Genomic DNA, 27,084 nt, shown 5'->3' with positions numbered 1-27,084 from the left:
ATTTCATCATCCAATGTCATATTCCCCTGTTCCATCTCCCTGGTAAATACCGAAGCAAAATAATTATTTAATATTTCTTCTATCTTTCTATTGTTAACGGTGGTATTTTCCTGTCTTTCCCTTAATCGTCCTATTCCCCTCTCAGCCTTCCTGTTTTATTAATGTACCTGTGAAATATTTTACTAGTTTGTTTTATGTTCCTTGATAATTTAATTTCATCGTAACTCTTTCCCTTCCTAATTATCTTTTGGCTTCTCTCCTAATCTCTTTGCATTCGCTCTTGCCATCCACTCCTCTGCTGTCTATGTACTTAATGGATGCATCTTTTCTTACTCTCAATAGTTCCTTTATGTCTTTATTCATCCATGGAGTTTCATTAGTGTTTCGTTTCTTCTTTCCTTTCAGCACAATATATTTTTCCTGCACTCTTGTTGAATATTGTTTACAATGTTGTCCTACATCGTTTGCTAATATTGTTGCCTATGTTTATTTTCACTAGTTCTATTCTCAGTCCATCAAAAGCAGATTTTCTCCAATCTATTAACCTGTTTATTGTTGTACTTATGTTCTTCTCTATGATCATTTTAAAGTGTATTGTATTATGGTCACTATTGTCTAGATGCCTAACAACAGTACTTGAAAACATAATGTTGAATGTATAATTACATTAGAAAGACCTGCTAGAGTCAGTAATATCTTGTTGCCAACTCCAGATAGTTTTTCAGATGTCATTGTGATGTTACCTATATTTTCACAGGGGTAAATTAGGAGCATTACGATTAAAAATCAGGTTGGCAGAAGATCGGATACTACCATCAATGTACTATCAGCCACTGATTGACCTCTTGGTGGAACCTGTGATTGCTCCAGCTAAAGTGAGTATCTGGAGCTCAGTACAACTGTAGACACATTGAAGTGGATGTGAAATCAACAAGTAATTTCTGACCAATACTTATGTACTAGACTTCATCAAGTTTCAGTTCAAATCGTTCACCTGAACTCAGAGAAGCAAGCTGATTGGTGCTTAAAGATTTGCTTAGCCGTGGGCTAAAGTTTTTGAAAATCAGTTCTTACATCTCCATTGACAGCTCCAAAATACTCTTGGCAAATAACACTCCTTTCTGCATTAGTTGTTGGGAATTTATATTGTACAATATATGACATAAACAAATATGAGTGAACAGAGAGCACCAGCATGACTTTGTTAATGTTATGTCACCTCTGACTAATCTAGTTAAATTTTATGAGGATGTCAAGGGAGTGTCTACAGATGTTGTATATTATGAACTTCTAGAAGGCATTTGACAAGGTTCCACACAAAGTATTATTAGTAAAAATGAGAGTGTACAGAAATAGTGATAGTCGTTTTCATAATTGGATGGAATGTAGGAGACAGAGAGTGGGAGCAAAGAATATGTACTTAGGTTGGCAAGATGTGACAAATGCTGTTACCCAGGGATCTATTCTGGGGCCTCAACTTTTCACTGTATTGATTAATAACTTGGATGAAGAAATAGAGAACTGCTTCTCCAAATTTAATTTAATGAGTAATGCAAATGGTATCAAAGCTTTAAATGTACATAAGCAATCTGCCATAGACTTGATGGGCTGAATGGCCTCCTCCAATGCCTTTATGACACTGAGTGAGTGGGCAAAATGATGGAGTTCAATGTGGGGATGTGGGAGGTAATCCATTAGAAAGAATAAAAATGCTGCCAAATCAGCCGGTCTGAAACTAAAAGAGAACGTTCTGGCAAAACACAATGGGGTAGAATTTCTGTGGGCATAACCAGATGATTGGGAGATACTCCATGGGATTGTGACTCCATTGGATTCACCAGTCCAAAGAAGAGAAGAAATGGTTCAACATCATGACTCAGAGCCCTTGGCAGAACCATCTCCTCTGACTTGTCTCACACCCGATACCGATGACCCACTGCACATCACAAGAAGATGGATAATATGCTTAGGGCAGGATTTCCTGGTTGGCGAGCTGGGGGCAGGGCCTGCTCGCCGACACGTAAAATGACGTAGGATGTCATCCTGTGTTATTTCAATTCTCAGGTGGGCGAGGGCTCAGCCGAATCAGCTGTGTGCCCACCAACCTGACAACAGCCAATTGAGGCCATTTAAAAAATAATTGCAGTAGTTAAAGGATCTGCTCGTCCAACCTTAAGGTTGGTGAGCAGGCCGGGAGCCCCAGCGGGCTTCAGCGAAAGCATGAAACATCATCCAAGGGCGGGATGAGGTTTCATGTAGGTTTTTAAAAATTTAATAAAAGTTTATCTAAAAGTGATGGACATGTCCCAACTCATGTGACAGTGTCACATGAGGGGACATGCCAGGGAAATTTTATTTTTGTATTTTTAACATTTTTACATTTGGAGCCGATCTCCCTGAGGCAGCACTTAGCCTCAGGGAGATAAGTGCGGTCTTTCGTGTGCACGCGCAGAAGAGCGTACTTTCAGCCGAAGGAATCGCCGCCCCCTGCACGCTCCCTGGCGGACGTCACGCATGTAAAATGGCGGCACACTCCCGAAGGCACACCTGCACGCGCCCGCTCCTGAACTTCCCCCCCCCCACCCCCGACGGGGGGAAATTTTGCCCTTAAAGTCTGAAATTGCTAACATCATTACTTTAAACAGAAAGCCGCAGAGAGCCCGAAAGTGATGCAATACTGTTCCTGTTGCTTTTGTTGATTCTGTGGAAAAGCATAGGATTCCAGGGACAGGTCAGAGTGGAGTTTGACAGAGTGAATAGCCAGGCCTGAATTTTAATCTAAATAAATGAGTGGGTTTTGCTCCAGTTGTGGGTGGGTTAATGCCTTAAGATCTGTTTCCCGACTCAAACCTGCCTCCAACCCATTCATTTCTGCTTTAGCTGAGGCCTGAAGGTGGGCAGGTGACCAACCTGTTCCAAGGAGGTGGATTGGAACTTTAAATATGATAATCAGGCGGTGAGCCTCATCGTCATTCAATTTTTCAACTTTAACTCAGGTTGGCAACGTTTCCCTGGAAACCTGGCAGCTTCGTTGAGGTGAGAACTTGGCAGATTCAGGATGTGAATGTCTTTACTCCTGGTTTCAGAGGCCCGCCTGAGGAGCCTCTGCAGTCCCACACCCTCACCACCAGCTTCCTCCCGAAGCCTCCGATCCCAGCACGAGACTTCTGACCTCCCCACACCACCACCAGCAGGCTTATGAACACCTCCCGAGGGATTGGTTGCCTACCTGACCAACCCCAGGATTGATCCGCTCCACCCCCAGCACAGATTTAACCGATCCTGCAGCCTCCATCAGTTGGCTTGCTGCCTGACTGGAAGCAAAATGCATGCTGTGCCCTTTCCCATGCCCTTCAGCCCCCACCCTACCCCACCCCACCACAACACACCCAGTGGGTCAGTTAAGTAAAATGGTGGATGCAGCACATCAGAAACTGTGAATATGGATCACGGGATTAGGGAAAGTGCACATAATTACCTTTCTTTCTATTTTACTTGTTCTTTTGTACCTTTCTGTCAAAAGGATTTCCACAGATATTTCTGATGTGGAATATTCTGTAGGATGTAACAGATGGTTGGAGGAATACTCACAGGGGTGGATGACTGTGTATGTGACTGAATCCTGAGCATGTGTGGCAGCCTTGGGCTCAGGTCCAAACTTTTCTTTTTACAATTTCCAACATACATAAGGGGTGGATGTATTTAGAACTTTGGCCTTCATTTCTGTGCAGATGGAGAGGCTCTCTGTCGGTGCGAAAATGCCGACAGAGGCCCGAATCTGGAAACTAGCCCCCGCCATTTTTATATTGGGGGGAATAGGGGCAGGTTCTAAATTCCAGGTGATTGGATGCAGCTTCCAATAAGAATCAGCAGCTGCCTCCACTCATGCGCTTTTGGTGAGGTAGGTATCTGGAACCTGAAGTGTGCAGTTGAGATCTGGTATGAGCTGGTCTGTGGATTCTTTGTGGATTCATTTGGATAGCCAAGGTACATTTTTTGGAGAGTTAAGGTACCCCTTTGGATATGGTCCAGGGACACCTTTGTGAATGGTAAGGCACCCTTTGGTCAGATGCCCTTTGGGATTTTTAAAAGTGGGAATGATCATTTGTAAAAAGTGCCTATGCGCATTGGAACAACCTAACATTATCACAGTGGAGTGCCTATTAAGTGAGCAGTTTGATTGACAGCTGCAAGTGGATATTGAATAGAAATGTTTGTTTTCATAAGAGATTATTTGTAGGAATTTCAATGTATTGAATTTTTTTTCATCAATGAGAGCATTTTTTAAAATAGCGACGTCATCAATAGACACAACTTTATTTTATGTCAGCATGGCTCCTGAGGTTTGCCCATGGCAGATACTAGGTGAGTTGGCATGGAGGGGGTAAGGGCAAAGGCTGGTTGGTGGGGGCATAAGTTGGTGCTAAGTTGGCAGAGGGACTATAAAGGTCTGTGGGAATGAGTGGAGTGCGTGGGTCGTCATTAGGAATATGTAGGACCATAAGGAGTGGGCAGAGGGGTATATGGTGGCATGGGGTAGGAGGGGCCATGGGGGGTGGGTAGAGAGGCATCAGGTGGCACGGGGTTATGAGGGTCTATGTTAGGGTGAGTGGAGGGGCATAGGTGGCATAGGGGTATGAGGGACCATGGGGGATGGGTAGAGAGGCATAAGGTGGCTTGGGTTGGTATGGGTGGGGCATAGGGGGTGAGGGGGCCATGAGAGAGCTGGTGGGCTGTTTTAATCATTTTTTAACATATCTTCAGCACAGTGCCAGTGCACAGAGACAGGCCTTTTGCCCAGCCCGCAACCCACACTTGCACCCGGCAGCCTCTGCACTCGGACTTCTAATCCGCACTGACTTCTAATCCAGCCCAACACCCCTGGAATAAAAATTCCAACTTTCAGGCCTCTTTTTCCTGGGCTGGGTTCATGGAGCAGGGAAATGCCTCATCTCTGCACTTCTGACCTGGGAGCGAAAATCGGGCTTTACTATTCCTTCCGTAATTTTTACTGACGTGTTACCTTGCAACCAGCCAAGCTATGAGGAGATGAGTTTTTTGATGTCAATCACATTAGCCAATTCCAGTCAGCAACAGCTCACTTGATAAAGGGAGAGGAGTTTTACTAGATCATGGCACCTGAACAAAGTTGAAATGGTTCCAACTGATGAGTGCCTTGTTGAATAATCAGTTCTCTTGTTGAATGCAATATTATTCTTGTTGCTTGTTAAGTAGTTGACACAAGGAGTTCAGGAGCAAATTGAGACTGCAATCCAGTCAAAGGATTTCATGTTACTTAATAAACTGGGAGAATGAAAGTTTAATGGTTTGCTCTTAACTTGAATTCTGAAAACTGATTACTATCAGTTTCTGCATCGTCAGCTTTTTTATTCCTTTCTCTACATTTTTCACTTGTACTCAATTTTACAGCCTCCTCATGATCCAGACATGCACATAACCTAGGCTGACACTTCAGTGTAGTACTGGAGGAGTTCTGCATTGTTGGCGTGCTGCCCTCATCACAAGGCAACAAATTGAGGCCTTGTTTATGTAGATGGGTGTAAAAACTCCCAAGGCACTATTCCAAGAAGAGTCGACAGTTCTTCTAAGGTCTTGGCCAATAAATTTCCCTCAACCAGGACCAACAAAAAGCATTTATCTCATTAATAATAAAAGCAGTGAATGCTGGAAATGCTGAGCAGATCAGGCAGCATCTGTGGAGAGAAAAACAGACTTTAAGGTCATTTACCTTTTGTCAGAACTGTGAATACATGTGAGCAATGCCATGAGAAATTTGCCAGTAAAACTTTGAATTCTGTACACTTCCTGTAACTTAAAACTTTGTATAACACTTTTTGGTACAATGCTATTTCTATCGCATATATGACTGCCATGCTAAAACATGCAATTTTGAATGTCGCTTCGGTAAGCAACCTCTAATTGGCTGATTCTTGTCATGTGACATGCTGTCAGTTTCAGTCATCACAGTCTTGCTCCTCCCATGTACTTACTCCTGATTGAATGAGTGGATCAAATATGCAACTCCAGAATTACTATTTTTGCTAACTCCCACTTCCGTCTTAAATCAGAAGGCCTAACTCCAGCAATAGCTTTTCATCAGCTAAATTCTCCCAGCATCACACCTTTCTTGGATGATCTTTTTTCCCAGCCTTTTGTGTGCTGTTGTATTTTCTCATTCATGTTATTTCAAGCCCTGTGACTCATTAGCTTTTCTTTTTGCCCCACGTGGTCTGTGTGTGCCACCTTTTCCCCTTGAGTATTTGAAGGCCTGTTCTCCTTGGTCCTTTTTATCTGTTTTTAGTTCTTCCTGCTTTTCTTTTTCATTTTCCTGAACTATTTTACTCTGCTTTTGTTGTAGGGTGGCTGAGTTGCACCATTAGTAATAGAGTTGATCTACAGACACTTCTTGGGTGGAAACATTAAGTTTATTTACAATATACTCAGCAGCAACTGCACATGTGCTTTCAACTCCAACTCTATCTCTACACTCTAGAGTTTAGTTTGTAAGTAAACAGCATGTTTTTATTCTAACTACGACCTCCTGATGTTCTCTGTCTCTGTACTGACTCTGTCACCCCAAACAAAGCGTGCAGCCTGGATCCTTTAGCCCCTACAAACCAAAGGAACTGGATCCAACAAACTGGTGACAAGAGTAAAAAAAGTCACAGAAAAAACTAGGTAAAAAGTGAGAACAATGAAGGAAATCAGAAGAACCGAAATCAGGCCATACCTTGTACAGTAGTTGTAAGTTAAAGAACATTTCCTTCTGAGCGTTGAATTAATTCCCTAAGAGATGCCGCAATTTGGAAGAGTAGAGCCATTTGATCCAACCTCGGACGACCGGTCTCACTATGTTGAACGCCTCGTGTTCTTCTTCCGGGCGACCGACATTGCAGGGGAGGAGAAGAGACGCACGTGTGGGAGTAAGACATGTGGAGTAATTCAAAATCTGTTGGCCCAATGCCCCAGACTCCAAAAGTTTTGATGGTTTAGTGAACCTGGTAAAGAATCATTACCAGCCTGAGCCGTCGGTGACCGTACAAAGATCTAAATTCAGCTCAAGAATTACAGCTGCAGGGGAGGCAGTTGCTTCTTATGTGGTGAGTATGGTACTTCTATCAATGATATGCTGAAAGATCAGTTGGTGTGTGGTATTAACGAAAATGCCATTCAGAGGAGATTGTTGGCTGAAACAAATCTAGATTTTCCGAAGGCGTTGGAAATCGCTCTTGCAATGGAAGATGCAGTGCAAGACTCAGAAGCTATTCAAGGAGCGCAAAATGGTGCCATCCTCCATGTTGGATAGGGAACCTCCAAATAGAGCGCAAAAGTGCAGAGCTTTGTTCCGAAGGGGGAAGCAGCCACTGCTAGTAGACAAATTAAAAACAAAAACTCAGCAGCCAAAGCATGGCATCATAGTAACAGAGGTGGAAGTAGACAGCCCTGTAATGAAACACAATTTAAAAAGATTGAATGTTTCTTCTGCCATCGATACGGACACCTCATGAGAAATTGTGAAGATAGAATCAGGCAGACTTTCAGACAAAAGCAAAAACCCAATGAGATAAACAGCGTTGAAAAGCCTGAAGTCATAGATGCTGAAATCTGTTCGCTATATAATTTAAAGGTAGGAAGAATGGAGCCTATCTATATAACCATGAGTGTGAATGAGAAGCCTATCAGACTGGAGGTGGATACTGGTGCAGCTACTAAGGTGATCGGAGAGCAGAATTTTTAGTACTTGAGTCATGGAGAATGTAAAGCTGAATTTAGAAGAAACTGTTGAAAAATTAAAAACTTACACAGGAGAAAACTTACAAGTCAAGGGCATATGTAAAGTCACAGTAAACTATGAAGGTCAAACAGTGAGTTACCCTTGAAGGTAGTAGCAGGCGAGGGACCTAGTCTCCTGGGATGAAACTGGCTGAAAGAAATTAAATTGGAATGGACAGAAATCTTCCAACTAAGAACTAATGGACTTTCATACCTACTTCAGAAATATGCCAAAGTTTTCAAGGAAAACTTGGAAAAATGAAGGGCTACAAGCAAAAATTCATGAAGATCCAGAGGAAACACCAAGATTCGTGAAGACAAGACCAGTATCTTGTACAATGCGTGATAAGGTAGATGCAGAACTGGACAGATTAGAAAAACTGGGTGTGGTTCAACCGTTACAATTTTCAGAGTGGGCAGCTCCAATTATATCTGTTCTCATACCTGACTGAAGCATTAGAATATGCGGGAGTCAATGAAGTTGCAAAATTGGTTAAACACTCCATAACTAAAATTGAAGGTTTATACACTAAATTGGCAGGTGGAAAGGCTTATACAAAGTTAGATTTGAGTCATGCCTACCAACAATTGGAATTAGAGCACGCAGGCATCCCGAAAGTTCGTCACCATACTTACACATAAGGGATTGTATCAATACACCCGTTTACCATTTGGCGTATCTTCTGTTTGCGCCATATTCCAAAGAACCACGAGAAGTTTGTTACAGGCATTTCTGGACCCTCAGAAAAAGAACATTTGATGAACGTGGAGAAGTCCTGAAATGTTTTTCACAGGTTGGAGTGAGGTTGAAAAAGGAAAAGTGCACATTCCAGGCAAAAGAGGGTAACTTACTCAGGTCACAAGGTCAATTCACAAGGCCTATATCTAGTTGAAGAAAAAGTGAAAGCCATTAAAGAAGCCCCAGAACCAAAGAATACATCCAAATTGAAATCATTTTTGGGGATAATTAACTAGTATGGACATTTCTTGCCTAACTTATTGACAGAACTGACACCATTATATTGTTTGCTCAAGAAAAATCAGAGATGGTCATGGCAAACACCACAAGAAGAAGCTTTCACAAGTGTGAAAAAGTTGTTACAGTCATCTACACTTCTAGTACATTTTGATCCAAAGAAAGAGTTGATATTAACGTGTGATGCATCAGCTTATGGAGTGGGAGCAGTGCTTTCCCATCAGATGCATGATGAATCAAAATGACCTATTGGTTATGTGTCGAGAACACTTAGAGCTGCAGAGAAAAAGTACTCACAAATTGAAAAAGAAGGCACGGTGATCATTTTTGGTGTTAAAAAGTTTCATCAATATGTGCAAGGTTGTTACTTTACTTTCATAACAGACCACAAACCATTAATAGGACTATTCGGTGAAGACAAGGTTATACCCCCATAGCCTCGGCAAGAGTACAAAGGTGGGCATTGATCTTGGCAGCGTACAGATATACTTTTATTCATGGACCCGGAAGTCAAATTGCAAATGCAGATGCACTCAGTTGTTTACCCTTGCAGGTAAAAGATGAGGATGTTCCAATTCTTCAGGAATATGTCTTGCTATTGAACTTCCTGGACTCATCACTGATTTGTGCTAAACAAATTAATGTTTGGACGAACCGAGACAGTCTTGTCCAAATTGAGAAATCAAGTTCTTTCTGGTTGATCAAAAACACAAGAATCCGATGAAATGAAACCCGTATTTCCAGAGAAGATATGAGATAACCAGCCAAGAAGGTATTTTATTGCGGGAAGCTCCTGTAACTGTTCCTCCAAAAGGACGGACACCATTGTTATCTGAACTTCACAGTGCATATCCCGAAATTTCTAAAATGAAGGCAATAGCATGTAGCTATATGTGGCAGCCGGGAATGGATGGAGAAATAGAAAAGCTACTAAGAAGTTGTATGAGGTGTCAACAGGTGCATAAATTACCTGCAACAGCCCCATTACACCCCTGGGAATGGCCAAAAAGACCATGGGTATGTGTACACATTGATTATGTGGGACCTTTTATGGGAACAATGTTTTTACTTATCATAGATGCTCATTCAAAATGGCAGGACACATATGAAGTGAGGTCACCCACATCTTCAACGACAATAGACAAGCTACGACAAAGCTTTGCTATAAATGAATTACCTCAAGTGCTAGTATCAGATAATGGAAAGTATTCACAAGTGCTGAATTTAATTGATTTAAAAGCCTCAATGGTATTGTTCATGTGAAAACGTCTTCATACCATCCTTCTTCAAATGGACTTGCCGAGAGAGTCGTTCAGACATTCAAATCTGGTATATAGCAATTGTCTGGAGATTCATTAACGACTAAATTAGCATGATTTCTATTCCACTATCCAACCACCCCTCATTCGACAACAGGTGCCACACTTACTGAACTGTTGATATAATGCCATCTCCTATTGAGACTGAGCCTAGTTATGCCAAACTTGGGGGGAAGGTAGAAAGAAGGCAGGAAAATGGGACATGATTATCACAGTCAGGCCAGCACATTTAATGTAGGAGAGAGGTACTTGTGAAAAATTTTAGAGAAGGACCAGCATGGTTGTTTGGTGAAATAAGTACTGTTACAGGACCTCTTTCATACCATGTGAAAGTCGAAGATTGAGTAATAAGGAGACATGTGGATCACATATGAAATGGAGAAGCCAAATATCCAGAAGTAATTTCACCAGTGCTCGAGACTGAATCAACATTTCCTATTGAAAGAACTCAACCAAGTACAAATGTATTTGAAGAGCCGACTGTACCTGAAAGAGCCGAAGAAACAAATTTACAGGTACCTGCTGTAAAACCTGATGCTCAGACAACATCAGCACGGGAGATTCCAAAGCAAATTTCAGAAGCTGTAGAGCTGAGACGTTCTACACGCAAAAGGAAACCCCCAGAAAGACTGACTTTGTAAATAATTGAACTGTATAAATAACTTGATGTATAGAAAAATTGTAAAATGTATTTTTCAGTAAAAGGGGAGGGATGTAGTAATCTGATGTGTAATATATCTTTAAGACACGTATTGGAATGTAAGGTCACATGACTTTAATGTCCAATAGCACAGTAGCGTGGGCTACCTCCATGTGGGAGAGTCTTGAGTTAGTCACTGATGAGTGAAGACAGAGTTTTATGTTGTGAGTACACAAGTATAATTGTAGAGTTTAGTTTGTAAGTAAACAGAATGTGTTTATTCTAACTACGATCTCCTGGTATTCTCTGTTTCTGTACCAACTCAGTCACCCGGAACAAAGCGTACAACCTGGATCCTTTAGCTCCAACAATCCAAGGACTCTAGATCCAACATTCCCTCTGTCTCGCTAGGATTGAGGGGCTAAATGGTCAACTCAAGTTTCTATGCTGCTGCTGAGGCAGTCTTCAAAGTTCCCATGAAACTATTTAAAGGAGTTTCCTTAGTATCCTGACCCACATTTCTCAACTAACTCCAGGAACAGGTTATCTCCCTTTCATTGCTTTGCTATGTGTGTGCTTGCTGTGATTAAGCACTCCATAAATGTAAATTCTCTCTCTAATCTTACTCCACACAGATTATAAATATTTTCCATCTTGGCAATCACCATTTGTCCAATTCATCACTTTCCACTCACATAGTTAGCATCACACCTGTCTCAATATCTTACAATCAAATAACCTGCGTCAACATGCCACATTGTTTCAATACCCAAACCATTATCTCTCCTTATGAGTGAGCATACTTCCTGTAAGCAATGCAATTGGAGATCAATTATATGTGTACTTGTGATTAAATAAAATATATTTATATTTATGTGTACATAAGAAGCTTCAAAAGGTTTTGATGCTCACAATTTCAATGATGGGGACAAATTCCATCATGCACAAAATAGGTTGAAATCATGACCTTTATAAAAATTGCATTTATGGATTTGCTAGGCATAGTATATAGGGGAAATATTCCCCTTGTTGATTAACACTGAGTGATGTTCTTTACAAGTTATGAGGTAATTTTAGGTGGTAAAATATGGAAGATTTCACCATAGAAATATAAAAATAGGAGCAGGTGTAAGTCATTCGGCTCATCAAGCCTGCTCCTCCATTCAATGTGATCATGGCTGATCCTCTATGCTCTCTCCACATACCCCTTGATGCCTTTATAGTCTAGAAAACTATCTTTTTCCTTCTTAAATATATTTAATGACTTGGCCTCCACAGGCTTTTGTGGTAGAGGATTCCACAGGTTCACCACCCTCTGAGTGAAGAAGTTTCTCCTCATCTCAGTCAGGCTTCAATGGGCTTCCTGATGAAAGGGGTCAGGGGTGTCATTTCAAATTTCAACACCTGAATGGTTAACCTGGCAGAGGGGATCAATCACAGTTTCCCTAATCCATCCCATTTTCATTCCAATGACCTCAAAGAAATTCCCTACAATCCTGTGTTAATGATTGCACAACATAATTTAAAACCTGAAACTGCTAATTTAAGAAGTAAATGTTCCATAGTTTTGGAACAGTTTCCATCAGATGTTGCATTGCTAAGAAAACACTGTTGCAAAACTGACTGCCACAATTTACAGAAATATGTCTCAGTCATTGACGTTATTAGGTTTTTTGCCTAGACGATGTGTTACTTCTCATTGATTTCCATGGTAAAGGCCTGTTTAACTGTGCTCATTGTCCATTTTTCAAAGTCCATTGTCAAATTTGGATGTTGCCTATTTCCTTTGAGCCTCCACAAGTTCCTGGAGGAAATGGGCAATGTTGAATGATTACCTATTAGTAAATCAGATGTGCTTCAAACAAAAAGGCACTGACAAATCTAATTAGAAGTAGTAGTATTTGTTCTAAATTAAGTGTAACCCTTTCACAATTAAATCCATATATATCATGACAGGGTGGGGGTGGGGGAGGGGGGGTGTGGGAGTGGGGGTCACATTCCCATTTTCTTCTCACTCAAGAGGCCAATGAGCAAATTTCGGAAAGATAGGGTTTGGCACAACGTTAAACGTGAATTTCAGATAACGTTGAGGTATGAAAAAAAGAAATAACTCGCTGAGCAAAAATAAAGCAATGTCAAAGCAATAAATTGATCTTTAAAAAAGAGTAATTTATAAAGATCACCATTAATATGAGAGGAACGGAGGCTGTCCGTCTGACTCACTCCCAGTCCCTTGATGCTCACTCACTCACCCATGGTGTGAGTCAGTGTGATTGTGTGTTGGTGTGTATGGGGGTGAGGGTGAGTGGGCATCCTGAGACTGAGAGTGAGCCAGACATATACACACTTACCCACTCACTCTCTCTCTTTCCAACACTCACTCATTCACACCCTCTCCCCCCGACACCTCCGGGCAGCGATTCTTTATATCCTCACTGCACACCCTGCAACCCTCATTCACACTATCGCATCCAGCCTCTCCTGGCCCAGAAGCTAGTCTCTCCCTCCCCAACCCGGCCAGCATGGAGCGAGTCCTCCCTCCCCCACCCGGCCAACATGGAGCGAGTCCTCCCTCCCCCACCCGGCCAACATGGAGCGAGTCCTCCCTCCCCCACCCGGCCAACATGGAGTGAGTCCTCCCTCCCCCACCTGGCCAACATGGAGTGAGTCCTCCCTCCCCCACCCGGCCAACATGGAGCGAGTCCTCCCTCCCCCACCCGGCCAACATGGAGCGAGTCCTCCCTCCCCCACCTGGCCAACATGGAGCGAGTCCTCCCTCCCCCACCCGGCCAACATGGAGCGAGTCCTCCCTCCCCCACCTGGCCAGCATGGAGCGAGTCCTCCCTCCCCCACCCGGCCAACATGGAGCGAGTCCTCCCTCCCCCACCCGGCCAACATGGAGCGAGTCCTCCCTCCCCCACCCGGCCAACATGGAGTGAGTCCTCCCTCCCCCACCTGGCCAGCATGGAGCAAGTCCCCCCTCCCCAACCCAGCCAGCATGGAGCGAGTCCTCCCTCCCCCACCCGGCCAACATGGAGTGAGTCCTCCCTCCCCCACCCAGCCAGCATGGAGCAAGTCCCCCCTCCCCAACCCAGCCAGCATGGAGCAAGTCCCCCCTCCCCAACCCAGCCAGCACGGAGTGAGCACCCCCCCCACCCAACCCGCCAGCATGGAGCAAGTCCCCCCTCCCCAACCCAGCCAGCATGGAGTGAGCCACTCCCCTCCCCAACCCACCAGCATCGAGTAAGATCCCCCCTCCCCAACCCAGCCAGCATGGAGTGAGCACCCCCTCCCCAACCCGGCCAGCATGGAGCGAGTCCCCCCCTCCCCAACCTCGCCAGCATGGAGCGAGTCCCCCCTCCCCCAACCCCGGCCAGCGTGGAGCGAGTCCCCCCACTCCCCAACGTGGCCAGCATGGAGCGAATCCCCCCCTCCCCAACCCAGCCAGCATGGAGCGAGTCCCCCCACTCCCCAACATGGCCAGCATGGAGCGAGTCTCTCCCAGTCTGGCACAGAGCGGGTTTCTCTCATCCTGGCACAGAGCGAGTCTCTCCCAGCCTGGCACAGAGCGAGTCTCTCCCTCCCCCATCATGCCCAGATCAGAGTGAGTGTCTCCCTCCCCCACACGGCACAGCACAGCAAGGCAGCTTATCTCTTTTCTCCGCATCCCTTTCTTCTCCTGAGGCCACTTGTTGCCGCCAGTGTTCCTGCTCCTCCAATCGCAGACTGCTTCTCTCGCACAATTGCTACTGATAGGCTCATGAGTAAGCCTATCATCAGCAAATGTGGGAGAGGAATGGTAGGTGATTGAAGGAGCAGCTTCTTCCAGAATCTTCCCTTGCACCTAGCGGCATTTTGGGGGCCACACTGGGGGGCTTTGCGGGCCACATGCAACCTGTGGGCCGCGCATTGGACAAGCGCGTTCTAAGAGTTTAAATTGAATACTGTTCAAATGACAGAATTTCCGTATGTTTATATCATTAAACTTTGCAATAGTCTCTACAGCATCACAGGATTGATCCTTGTGCAAGCGGGAAATTGGGAATTCAGTTGGAATTAAATGTTATGGTTAACATTTGGCGTAAATCCCAAAATGCCATGTCTTATAAATGTTGGGTATGATGCCTCTCCCGAGGAGTGATCTTTTCTTTGGAATTTCTTTGGAATGTGGAGGGAAAGCAGTTTGGGACTATGGCTTTAAAAAGAGAAGTGTCTGAAGAAGCAAGCTGTTGCTTAGGAATCATAATGACAGGGCTGAAAGAGAAAGACCTGTGACTTTAGGAAGGGCACCATGTTGGTGGTGTTAATGGCTGCCTTGGTTAGAAGATCAAGTGATATCGCCAAAATCACCTGCAGTTACAAACTGTGCAGTCAGAACATGAAGAAATGAATGAGAGGTACTGGTTTGATTAAGATCAGGGTTACTGTTTAAAGTGAAGTTTAAGGCAAATTGACCAATAGTATAGGAAATAACTGGTCAAATACCCAGGAGCATCCAAAGGAAGGATCATTTTAGTATTAAAGCAAAATACAGTGGATGCTGGAAACCTGAAATAAAAACAGAAAATGATGGAAATATTCAGCAGGTTGGGCAGCATCAGTGGAGAGAGAAAAACAGAGTTAATGTTTCATGTCAATGATCTTACATCAGTAGACAGCAGTGGAATGATGTGCAACATCAGGAGGCTCACTCTCCATTTCTTTAGTATTGCTATTGTTCCTAGAGTGAATTTCTTGAACAATTTTGCTCAGTACTAGGACCGTTATCACCTGGAATAAATCGGCAGTAAAGGAGGGAGAGCCTCGCCATGTAACTCACCGGTCCCTCAGCCAATCACAGGACTCAGACAATGCTGCTCACTACTGCCAACTTGCTTGGAGGTGTATGAGGTCACCCTCTAGAGACTACCCCAGCGATTTTCAGTCTCCAGCTTCTGGTGGGAGATCAAACTGGTCTTCATTCCTGGGGGCAATTTTAACACCCCTGCCCCCGCCCACCCAGCCCCCTCCCCCACCAAAAGCCGGGTTTGGATCAGGTGGGAATTTAAACAGTTAAAAATCTGAAATTGGTGGGGATGTGGTGCAGGGCGTTGTGGTTTATGTGGGCAACCAACCTGCTGACAGGAGGTGGGTTGGAAATATAAAATTATAATCAGGCTGGTAGCCTCATGTTGATCGACAATTACAAATTTAATCCTGTCCAGCCATGTTTCCCAGGCCTCAGGAAAGCCGACAGCTAAGGGAAGGTGAGGACTGCTGGATCCTGGAGGTAAGTGCCTTTCCATTTAGCTGATGGATCCAGTGTACCTGCCTTATCAAGCCCTGTGATTGGACACCCTTCGACCCTTCCAGCTTCCACCCGACCTCTCCCATGAGGCCTTCAATCTCACATGCCCCTGCCTTTGACACATCTGATCTCCCACCACTTTCTTACCCCCTTCGCCATCTCCCCCCCTTCACCTACTCCTACTACCCCCAGCCTCGATTCCTGAGGCATCTGAGCTCTGCCTCTCCACCCCAGTGGTTTCTGATTCCCTTGCTCCCCCTCCCTTTGCTCCTTGGTTGCGGCCTAAAGGCCTACCCACCCAACAGACAAGCAGCCTCTCAATCTGGCTGCAGCTGGGAAATTGAGAAAAAGCACATCAATCAGGCCTTTCCATTAAATCCAGTAGATCCTAAGGGAGGCTCATTCTGGCTTTCCCGACCTCAATCCAGTAGCCCCCGCCCCCTTCTCCCAACCTCCCCGCATGGGAGCTTTACAGGATAAGCTATGGCACAGTGCAATGTTATTACTGTGAAATAGGCCACAGCACCACCCAGAATTGCTATGGTTTGAAACAGATTTCAAACATCTTAGTGTTTGGAATTCATACTGGTTGTGGGCTAATGAAAATTAATAAAAGCTAGAAATGTTAGGAAATTTAATTAGGAATAGTCTTCTTTGGATTCCCGCTAGCTTGGCAGCGAGGCAATAAATCAGCATTGTTTCTTACTTATTCAATGAATGTAAGCCATACAGTTTAATGACTCATTAAATCACTGACTATTTGGTTTAGTTTGCCTTGGCTGTTAGTGTCTGCTTTTGAGTAAACAGGCGGTTTGTTTTTTTAAGATAGAATCATGGCAGAGGTTAGTGAAAGATGCAAAGAAGTGAGAGTAAAACACAAAAGAAACTGTATAGTTGTCAAATGTGAAAAACTGGAAAGTATTTGTGGAACAGTGGCATTGCAGTAGTCCTTTGGGATGTGTACCTGGGAACAGGGGATTGATTGCCTGGGAACCCACCCTGTGAGCTGATCTTCACTGCATCCAGGAGATTAAATACGGCTGGGTGCAGCCGCAAGAAAATCTCTCTGATTATGTTTAATGGCTGAAAAATCTCAAGGGATTATGAGCAATGGGTAAGTGACTGTTTCTCCAAGGGTTCTACCAATAATCATTTGGTAGTACAGAACTTGAGTATTGCTGAACACGCTAAAGCTTTTTGTCTTGCACTTATCAGGAGACTTTGCAAGAACACCAATAGAAGGGGAAAACAACAATTTATACTGTATGAGGAAAGAGTGCTGATTGGCTGGCAAGTGGAATCTGATTGGTAGAGGCATTGCCATGGAGAATGCACCAGTGATGGTGACTTGATAGTTAACTGCCATGCATTGTTTAAAATTTAAACCAGGCACTGCCCTGAGGAATGAGTGAATGGATGTTACTTATTTTGTTTAGCTGAAACAGGTGCAATGTGTGTACATGTTCTTTCTGTCTGCAAAGAACAGGGCCTTGTATATTAATATATGTAGCTTCCAGTGCACGCAAATGCATCACATTGCAAACCTGACTGACAATCTTAAATTGGTTGTCTGCGTAATTCTTAGCACACTGAGGATTATTTAGCAAATGTTGTCCAATAGTAGAATTACATCTAATATTGGTTGCTGTGTTTAAGTTTTGCCTGCACGGGTCTTGTGAAGTATCCTGAGGGGTGCAAGATGAACGGCTTCAACATGTTTCTTTTTTCAGCAATACTTAGGTCCTAACAATCTTCTGCCAAGGGAGATCAGGAAAATCCTCACTAAATTTCCAGTCCAACGTCTTTGCCAAAGGATTAGATCAGGCCATGGCTATGAGTAATTGTTATATTCGACTGGTAGTGGTGAAAGCAAAAATCGCACTACCATTGGCAGAATATTAACTCACAACCCTGGCCATTTACAGCATTGTACTGACATAGAGTATAATTGACCCTCAGTTGGAACGCAGGTCAAGTTAACTTCATCGGTCAGGCTCTCGCACATAAAATGTAAATTTAAATAAATTTAATATTTAAAAATGAGTTTATTTTTGGTCATCCAAATGGGTCACATGCCTGGACGGGTGCAGCTCCAACATTCAAGAATCTCAACACCATCCAGAATAAAGAAGCCTTCTTGATAGGCACCCCATCCATGACTGTAAACCTTCCCCCTCCCTATTTGCCAGCATGAGTGCACAGTGCCTGCAGTGTGTACCATATACAAGATGCACTGCAGCAACTTGTCAAGGCTCCTTCAATAGCTCCTCCCAACCTGTGACCTCTAGCCCTTTAGAAGGACAAGGGCAACAGTCACATCAGATTACCTCCTGCAAGTTCTCCACCAGATCAGACACCATTTCACTTGGAAATATAGAGCCATTCCTTTATCGTTGCTGACTCAACATCCTGTGATTCTCTACCTAACAGCACTGTCAAAATTCCTTCACCACAGGGACTGCAGCAGTCCAAGAAGTTAGCTTGCTCTCACATCTTTCAGGGCAATTAGAGATGTGTAATACCTAGCAACGCTCAGATCCTATGAGTGAATGAAGAAAAATAACATACACTGTTATCTAAAACTCTGTTTAAAAAATAACAATTGAAGGGGTAATTCAGTAGAGAGCAATGAGAGTAGGGAGTGAATCTCAGGAAATTATGGATGCCTGCCCAATATTTAAAATTAATCAATAAAAATTATTAGGATTTGCAGCTGTAACTATCTGAGATTTTCTCATTGTGAGCATCATGTCCTACTGCAAATTGTCTTGATGATGTGAGTGAGATTTACCTACAACTTCACCAGCTAACTACAGATATACCGAACAGTTTAAAGAAGATCTACTCTTACATAAAAAAATACAAGAAAAGACACTGATCAAAAATAGCTGCCACAAGTCACCTGCTGTCTGATACTGTAAATTGATCACTTCTCTGGAAAATTTCTATATGAATTGCACTGCAGACCTGTAGCATAGAATTTCACACCTGGAGGCATGTCAAAATCCACTTCAAACAGGGACTCTTGAAAGGAAGGCATTAAAATGCAAAGTGCTGGACTTTGATCAATTGTCATTCTGTCAAGACAATGGAACTACTAACCAGCCAGATATTCATCAGATATTCAAAACCCCCCTGAAGTGGACAAAATAACTCCATTTCCTGTTGATTTCTATCTTGAAATATGTCAAAGGTTTCGGAGACGAAAAGGCTAAAAAAACTTGGTCTGCAACAATGACTGCAAGACATGCTGATCAAATTCCTTTCTGGAAATATACAGATAGGAGTTGAAAAAACTGGTCTGGCCAAGCAGGAGAAGGAGGATAAAGAAACAGCACAGTGATCTAAAAAACACTACTGAAAAAGAACAAGAAGTAAGTTGGAAGAGTATAAAGATCTCTCTCTCTCTGAACCTAAAAGAATGTCTTCAACAAAATGCAGACCAGAGCCAAGTCAACTCCAGAATTCTCCAGGAAACCAACTAACTTCAAACATTCAACAATCTGTGCCTCAAAGATAAGCAAAGGACTTAATTGTATATATTCTTTTAACTTTATATTAGATTCTAACTTTCTTATTTCTCATATCTGTGTATGTGTGTGTATGTGTATGTATGTGTATGCATGTCAGTACGCTTTTATTATTTTTTCTTAGGTTTAGTAACTAATAAATTTACTCTTTCCTTGACTCAAGAAAACCTGATTTGATTGGCTCCTTATTTAAAAAACATGCATTTGGATTGGAAAAGGCATTTACGGGGAAAAGACATTTTTAAACCTTTGTTGCAGCCAATTGAAGGGGCTGAATAGAACCAGCTCACTCTTCCTCACCCAGTCGTAGCAAAGTGCTGTCCGTTTTATTTAGAGATTTTACCTATTTTGTTGGTTGATGGAAATTCAGTTTAGGCCTCAATGATTACAAGGTAGCACTTCCAAAGTGTACTCAGAGGCTTTGGAATTGATGCTGCTTTCAGAATCAGTTGACTGCAACTTGCATTTCACTGTGGTTTTGTTACTTTTACTTGACATCCTGTGATGAGTGGATTACACAGATAATGGATTTTCCAATATTCCACCCTTACAAGCCTCCTCGCACCGAGATTGATTTCCCAATAAGGAAACAGTGAAACACAACTCTTTTGAATATCAATCAAGATTGGGATTTGATCAGTCACAATGCTCTGAGTTGGTAGTTAAACTCTGTCTAGAGGCAGTTGGTTAAAAGTCCTTAGTTTCCTGCAGCAATACATGTATTATGATATTGAAATGTGACTAGCTTGTGGCATGGGCAGATCAATTTCTTAAGCGTGTTATTTTATTCAGCTTGCTTACCTGCAACCCTGCTTGTGGCAACAGTGTGGATGGGTGTACTTTCCAAACAGGTCAAACTGAACTTGGAGGCATTTCAAAGGATTGCTGATTAAAATGGTAAAACCTCACTTCTATATTCTGATCTCAGCAGTTACAGGTTGGTGAAAAGGAGCATAAGATATTTGAACATTATGAGAGAGACAATGAAAGAGAATATAACTAATTGATAAGCGATTGCATTTCTGTACCTGGCGGCTTGTGATACTGGAGATGTTACCACTTTTATTGTGCTGTGAAAGCTGCCTGAACTCCTCCCCTGACAGCTGTTGTGCACCAGCAAAGTACATTACAAACAAGAAACAAGGGCTTTCGGGTGGCTTAATAAACTGAGAGGTTGCAGAGTTCACATCATCAGTGCTGTTGGTTAAAATGTTGCCATTTAATCATTGCCATCGTGCATTCCTTTAGCATTTTTACCTCCCTGCAATTGGCATCCATGCCCTTTGTGTGTTATTATTTTCTAGCGACAAGTATTCACGTTGTGATATCGTACCTGTGAATGACATGCACATAAAGTGGGGGATTTAATGATATCCATTACAGTGTATTTCTATGCATCTGGCTCTTTCCAGCGATCCACTGGGGGCATTTTTAAAATTCATTCATAGGATGTGGGCATCGCTGGCTAGGCCAGCATTTATTGCCCATCCCTAATTGCCCTTGAGGTGTGAGGTCTTCCAGGCAGCAGCTCATTGCTGCATTAAGGAGGTCACCAATGCATTGTTCAAGAGGGCTGGAGAGTTTATATGCTACTGAACCGACCCTGATGACCAGGCAGAGAGATCTATTGGCTTTAGCGCTATTGCAAGATTCCCCCAAATGCAAGGTGTCATCGATTGCTCCCATCCCATCAAGGTTCCCACAGACCAGCCAGCGACCTTCATAAACAGGAAGGGGTTTCACTCGCTCAGCGTTCACTGACCACAGAGTGCATTCTGCAGGTGTGTGCCTGGTTCTCTGGAACAGTCACAATGTACATACACTTTACCACTCCCAGGCACCGCAGCTGTTCCAACACCCCCCATGCATCTTCAGAGATGGATCCTCAGCAGAATACAAGCTCTCCAGCCCTCTTGAACAATGCATTGGTGACCTCCTTAATGCAGCAATCAGCTGCTGCCTGGGAGACCCCACACATGTTCCTGGTGGATCGCTGGAAAGAGCCCGATGCATAGAAATGGAGTGCAATGGGTGTCTTCAGAGTCACGGGCATTAGGTGTCCACTGACTCCCATGGGTCACAGATCATTCTGCAGCATGGCGCACAGGGCGGATCCTCAGGGACAAGGGTTATCCCCTCAAGGCATGGCAGTTAATGCCACTGAGGAGCCCTTGCATTGCATTCGAGGAACGTTACAATGTTACAACGTTACAATGTGCTCGGCTGGATGTACTCTTCTATCATTCAGGCATGGCTGCGCATAGACTCTGGAAGTTCCTCCAGATGTTCCCCTACCTCTCGCTGCAACTCCAGTATGTTCTGTGTGGCCAACATCAGAGGCCTGTCATCAGCCTGAGGCTCAACATGGGCCCAATCTCCCACATTCCTCTCTCTGTCAGAGGCCTTGGCTGTCACAGCTTCCCTCAGCTGTTCAGGTGAGATGTGCTCACCAGCTTGTGACCCTGAATCTAATCACGAATGCATACCCACTGATGTGAGAGTGTGTGGGGGAGTGGTGTGATAGTGCACTCTCTGAGGAATTCTTATTCTCCCTCCTCAGAGGTGGACTGCAGGCCCTCAGAATCTGTGGCCACCTGTCCTTCCAGAGAGAAAAACATGCATAAGAGTACAAATAATTAGGGGTTAGGGCTTCATATCTCCTCCCTCCATCCATTATTGCCGTGAATCTCCATTTATCCAGTGGTGAACACATGTGGCAGTCATCCAGGTGTGCCCATGCATCCTCAATTAACTATTACTGTTGCTGCCCACTGCCAGAACTCACATAGTCACTCCCTCCCCACATGGCGATCCATCCTGCATTTCCAAGCCCCATTGATGAGGGCAGTAAATAGGACTCACGCTGCAGGAACGGAGGAGGTCATTGAGCTGTTTGAGGCACCGCATCCAGGATCAGGTGGAACCTCTGGCTGCTGATCGACCTCCGCTGCTATATCTGTCTTCCGCACTGCCAAAGGGATCTTCACCATGGCTGCTGCAGTGACCCTGATGAACTAGGCAGCACTGCATCCAGGTTTGACAGCCCCTTTAAAAATGGCACCAACACTAGCTTTCAGTCAGCCAAATCTGAGATGGGCACTTTTTTGCGTGCCCCCATGACAGGATCGGACAGGCCCTGTGCCTCCAGGCCATTAATTGGCCATTAATTGATTGTGGTTGGCTGGCCACTTTTCTTTTGTTTGGTGACAGCTCCTGTTTCCGGGAACCCGACCAAGACCCGTGTCCCGGGAATTAAATCCAGCTCAAAATTACTATTTACCAGGAACTCGAACATGAAGCAGAAGGAACCGCTGGATGTCATACCAACAACAACAACCTGCATTTGTATGACGCTTTTGATGTACAAATATGTACTTCATAAGAGAGTAATCAGGCAACAATTGACACCAAGCTAAAGAAGGAATTATTTTCTAAAAAATTAAGGGACGTGTCCAGAATCTTGGTCTAGGAGGTAGGTTTTGAGGAGTGTCTTAAAAGGGATGAGAGAGGTGAAGAGGCAGAGAGGTTCTAGGAGGGACTTTGAGTTTTAGTGCGCAAATGTATGACCATTACGGTTAAAGCAAAGGATGCTTAAGAGGCCAAAGGTGGAAGAACACAGAGTCCTTGGAAGTTATAGTCTGAATACAGAGGTAGAGAGTGGTGTGGGATTTGAACATGAGAATTTTAAATTTGACAACAGTTGCATAAGATACACTAAGAGACTCTTCATTATAATAGGGCAGAATCTTGTTGAGGTGTTGGGGGTCTTGCCTGCTGGCTGGAGAGCTGATGAGAGACCCACACTGCCTCTTTTTGGGAAGGCCCGCTGAACTACAAGCCAATCAGGCAGTGGTGAAGCCAGTTGTGGGCTTCCCCCTGGACTTAAGATCCCAGTGACAAATGTCTCGCCTACCGAGAGCTCCCAGCCAATTAGAGGCCAGCAGCTCTTGTGCTCAGCAACATCACTGGGGAGGCCATAGCTGCTTCCGGAAGGACAGGCACTGGAGCCCCAGGATCGTGGAGCGACCCACACCACAGGTAAGTAATGGGGGCGGGCGGAGTTTCACAGGGGGGCGGGGGCCGGGAGAGAAATGCAGGGGCACTGGCAGCAAGGGCAGGGGGTTGGCTTTCAGCAACCCCCTCCCCACATTTCTCAATGTCCAGTCCTTTGATCAGGCGTTGAGTGCCTTTGATCGAGGGACCCTCCTCCGGAGGTGACAAACTGACCACACAGTTTAACCTGTCATACACGCTGCATGGCAACAGGCTCACCTGCAGCTGGGTTAGTACCAGCGGTAGCAGGATGAGGCCCTTAAGTGGTCATTAATTGGTCACATAAATGTCCCAATCGGCATTGAGGTGGGAAGGTTGACCATGGGCTTTCCCACCCCGGCCTTAATTCTGGTGGGGCAGGAAGGCTGGAGGGTTCTGGTGTGCTACCATCCTAAGTAAATGACCTTCCCGCCTCCAATATTGCGACCAACAAGAACACAAGATTCCAGCCATAATCTCAGTATTATATCTCAGTGAAACCCTGTCCTGAAACTGCTACGTGTTCTTGTTGTCTTTTGGTTTCCAAATGTTAGTAATAATCACAGTTTGAATTTGGAAAGTTGAGAGTTCTTTATGTTTAATATTTGCCATGCTGCCTTGCACAATAGAAGGGACTGGTTCAAACTGGTTCTGTTACAGATCACACGATTCTTTAGCATAGCTGCGAAATGTGGTCCCCGGAACACTTACGCATAACAATTAGTTCCTAGCCCTTTGCAGTTAATACGACAATACATAACAAATAATAAAGATGAAAAGCACTGGAGACTGTATTTATGGAGAGAGCAGAAAATAATTTTGGGGCTAGGAACAATTCCTCAGAGCTGGGAAACATAAAAAATGGACAGCATTTAAAAAGGAATGGAACAAGGGTAATGGGGGAGAAACACAAATCACTGGAAGCACTGGAAATTGGGGGAATGAGTGCGGATCCATTGAGTTTCCACCTTTTCAGACGCTGGAGGCAAAACCTGGATGCTTCTGCTGCTTGCATCCCTGTATCCCAACAGCAATTTGGGGGTGTTCCTAGGCTATGCCTAGTACCCCACCAGCTGCTATTGGGAGAGGCCCAACAGTGCCTAAATCTGCAGCAAGCATGTGTGGGCATTGTACTGGAGCACTTGGTGGCTCTGCAATGAGATAATCAAATGATGACCAATCAAAGAGGCATAGGCACCTGCCCCTATATTAATGACACCGCCTCTGAGACTGAAAATGTAGCACTGGCCCAGCGGCACTGCCGGATACTTTTTACTCTATATATTGTGTAGAATCATGAACTAAAGTTTCAAAACTTTAGCACAAATCAAAAAATGATTGTGATCCAGGAGTACAAAACTTGAGCCACTTACGTCATGTGAACCACATTAATGCTCTTGCCCTACAACACCTCTCTGAGTATTGGCTCCATTAGAGTTAATTTACAAACAGCTTCAATTCAAAGAAAAAAACTTGCATTCATAAAGCAATTTCTTGATCTCAGAACACCTCAAAGTGCTTCACAGCTGAAGAAGTATCCCTGCAATGTGGCCACAGTTATTAGGCAGGGAGTGGAAAAGCAAGTTTGCATAGAGCAAACTCCAGAAAGCAGCAATGCGATAATGACTGGATAATTTGTTTTGGTGATGTTGGTTGAGATATAAATGTTGGCCATGAAACCAGGGAGAACACCCCTGTTGTTCTTCAAAATAGTGCAATGGGATCTTTTACGCATAACGTTTAATCCAAAAGGTGGCACCTCTGACAGTGTAGAGCTACCTCAGCACTGGAACCAAGCTGTCAGCCCCAGATTTTGCATTCAAGTCTATGAAATGGGACTTAAACTCACAAAATTCTGGACTCAGAGAGGATTGGGGTGTAGTCAGCTGATGTATATTGTTAATATTATCAGCAGGTAAATATTAATCATTTCAGTGTTCAATATCAGATCAAATATAAGTTCAAAACCAAATGCTGCTGTGTGCAGAGCAACAGAAACTAAACACTGCTGTCAGATTTAGCATAATTGATGTCTAATTTCAATTTGAAAGCACATTGTTAAATGACAGCAACTTGAATTATTTAAGTATTACAATGTTAACTTTGGCAATCTTCTCTTTTTAGGATGTTGCTGCTGCAGGACCCACTATAAGAACAACCCTTTCCAAAGCTTCACAAGCTTATGACATAGACCTTGCATCCACAGACTGTCTAAATTGGGTGAGTATTGAAGTTATCCATTGTCAGATATACAAGAAATGACATGGGAATGGGGTAAAAATAACACTGATCCAAGACTGTCACTTCCTTTCTGTTTGGAGTGTACTGCTGTTGTTGCTATAACTCCAGATTTATAGAATTTGGTCATTTGAAAACTAAAACATTATGCCCCTGCAAAGTCCTGATGTTTAAATGCATTGCTTGGTGTGTTTCTAGACCATGCAGAGTAAGAACTCCCGGGTTTGATCTCTGGTCTGTGCTGAGTTAGCTGCTTTTACCTGGGAGAGAATGGAGTAACACAGTAGATTGCAGCACCTTGGACTAGGAAAGGCCCAGATGAATTTTAACCCCATTAAATCTTACCTGGGAGTTGGAGAGGCGGTGGTGGACCTGCGAGGAAGCAAGCCGGAGCAGGAGAGTATAAATCGGGGCCGAGGCTTGAGGCCTACACTACTTACCTGGGAGTCAGAGAGGCAGTGGGACCAGTCAGCTGCACGGTCCAGCCCATGCTGAGCTCAAAAGGAAAGTGAGAAAAAACAAATAGTAACATCACAGGAAAACCATAAGTTCACTGGCTGGTAAGAAACTGCTGTTAGTGTCTGTCTTTAAATTGCTGTAAATTAGAAAAGTGCACTACCTTTAAAAGAGTAGCTATACTTGGATTTAAGTGAGAAGCACCAGGAATAAGGGAAAGTCAGGGCCAGTATGATAAAATAATATGATTAAATAAATCTAATTAAAATAAAGCTAAGACATGGCAGGGCAGCTTGGTTGAGTGGAATGTGTGCTCTGTAATATGTGGGAAGTCCTGGATGTTACCAGTGGCCTAGAAGACCATATGTGCAGGAAGTGCTACCAGCTGCAGAACCTGGAGCTCTCGGCTCTGCTCAAGCGGCAGCTGGAGTCACTATGGCACATCCACGAGGCTGAGAGCTACGTTGATAGCACGTTCAGAGAGGTGGCCACACCGCAGCTTAGGAGCCAGGAGGCAGAGAGGGAATGGGTGACCACGAGGCAGTCCAAGAAAACAAGGCAGGTAGTGCAGGAGTCCCCTGGGGTTCGCTCACAAACTGGTTTTCTGTTTTGGAAGCTGGCAAAGGCGTTGGTTCCTCAGACAAATGCAGTCAGAGCCAAGTTTGTGGCACAACGAGCGGCTCGGCTGAACATGAGGGGCAGAGGAAGAAAGGAAGAGCAATAGTGATAGGGGATTCATTAATTACGGGAACAGAGAGGTATTTCTGTGGCCATAGACATGACTTAAGGATGGTATGTTGCTTCCCTGGTGC

At 44.0% G+C, this 27,084-nt stretch overlaps 1 protein-coding gene across 1 annotated transcript in view; it reads left to right on the top strand.

Moving 5' to 3' along the window:
* LOC121286019 (rasGAP-activating-like protein 1) overlaps positions 1–27,084 on the top strand; it is a 299,053-nt gene that overhangs the window by 159,269 nt on the left and 112,700 nt on the right. Inside the window, exon 9 of the mRNA XM_041203040.1 lies at positions 758–875. Coding sequence (XP_041058974.1) covers positions 758–875 — 118 coding nt within the window. The remainder of the gene's footprint in view (positions 1–757; positions 876–27,084) is intronic.

Source organism: Carcharodon carcharias, chromosome 13 (assembly GCF_017639515.1).
Source record: "Carcharodon carcharias isolate sCarCar2 chromosome 13, sCarCar2.pri, whole genome shotgun sequence".
Lineage (NCBI taxonomy): Eukaryota > Metazoa > Chordata > Chondrichthyes > Lamniformes > Lamnidae > Carcharodon > Carcharodon carcharias.
The sequence above is the reverse complement of the archived record's forward strand: the minus strand, read 5'-3'. Positions and strand labels throughout refer to the sequence as shown.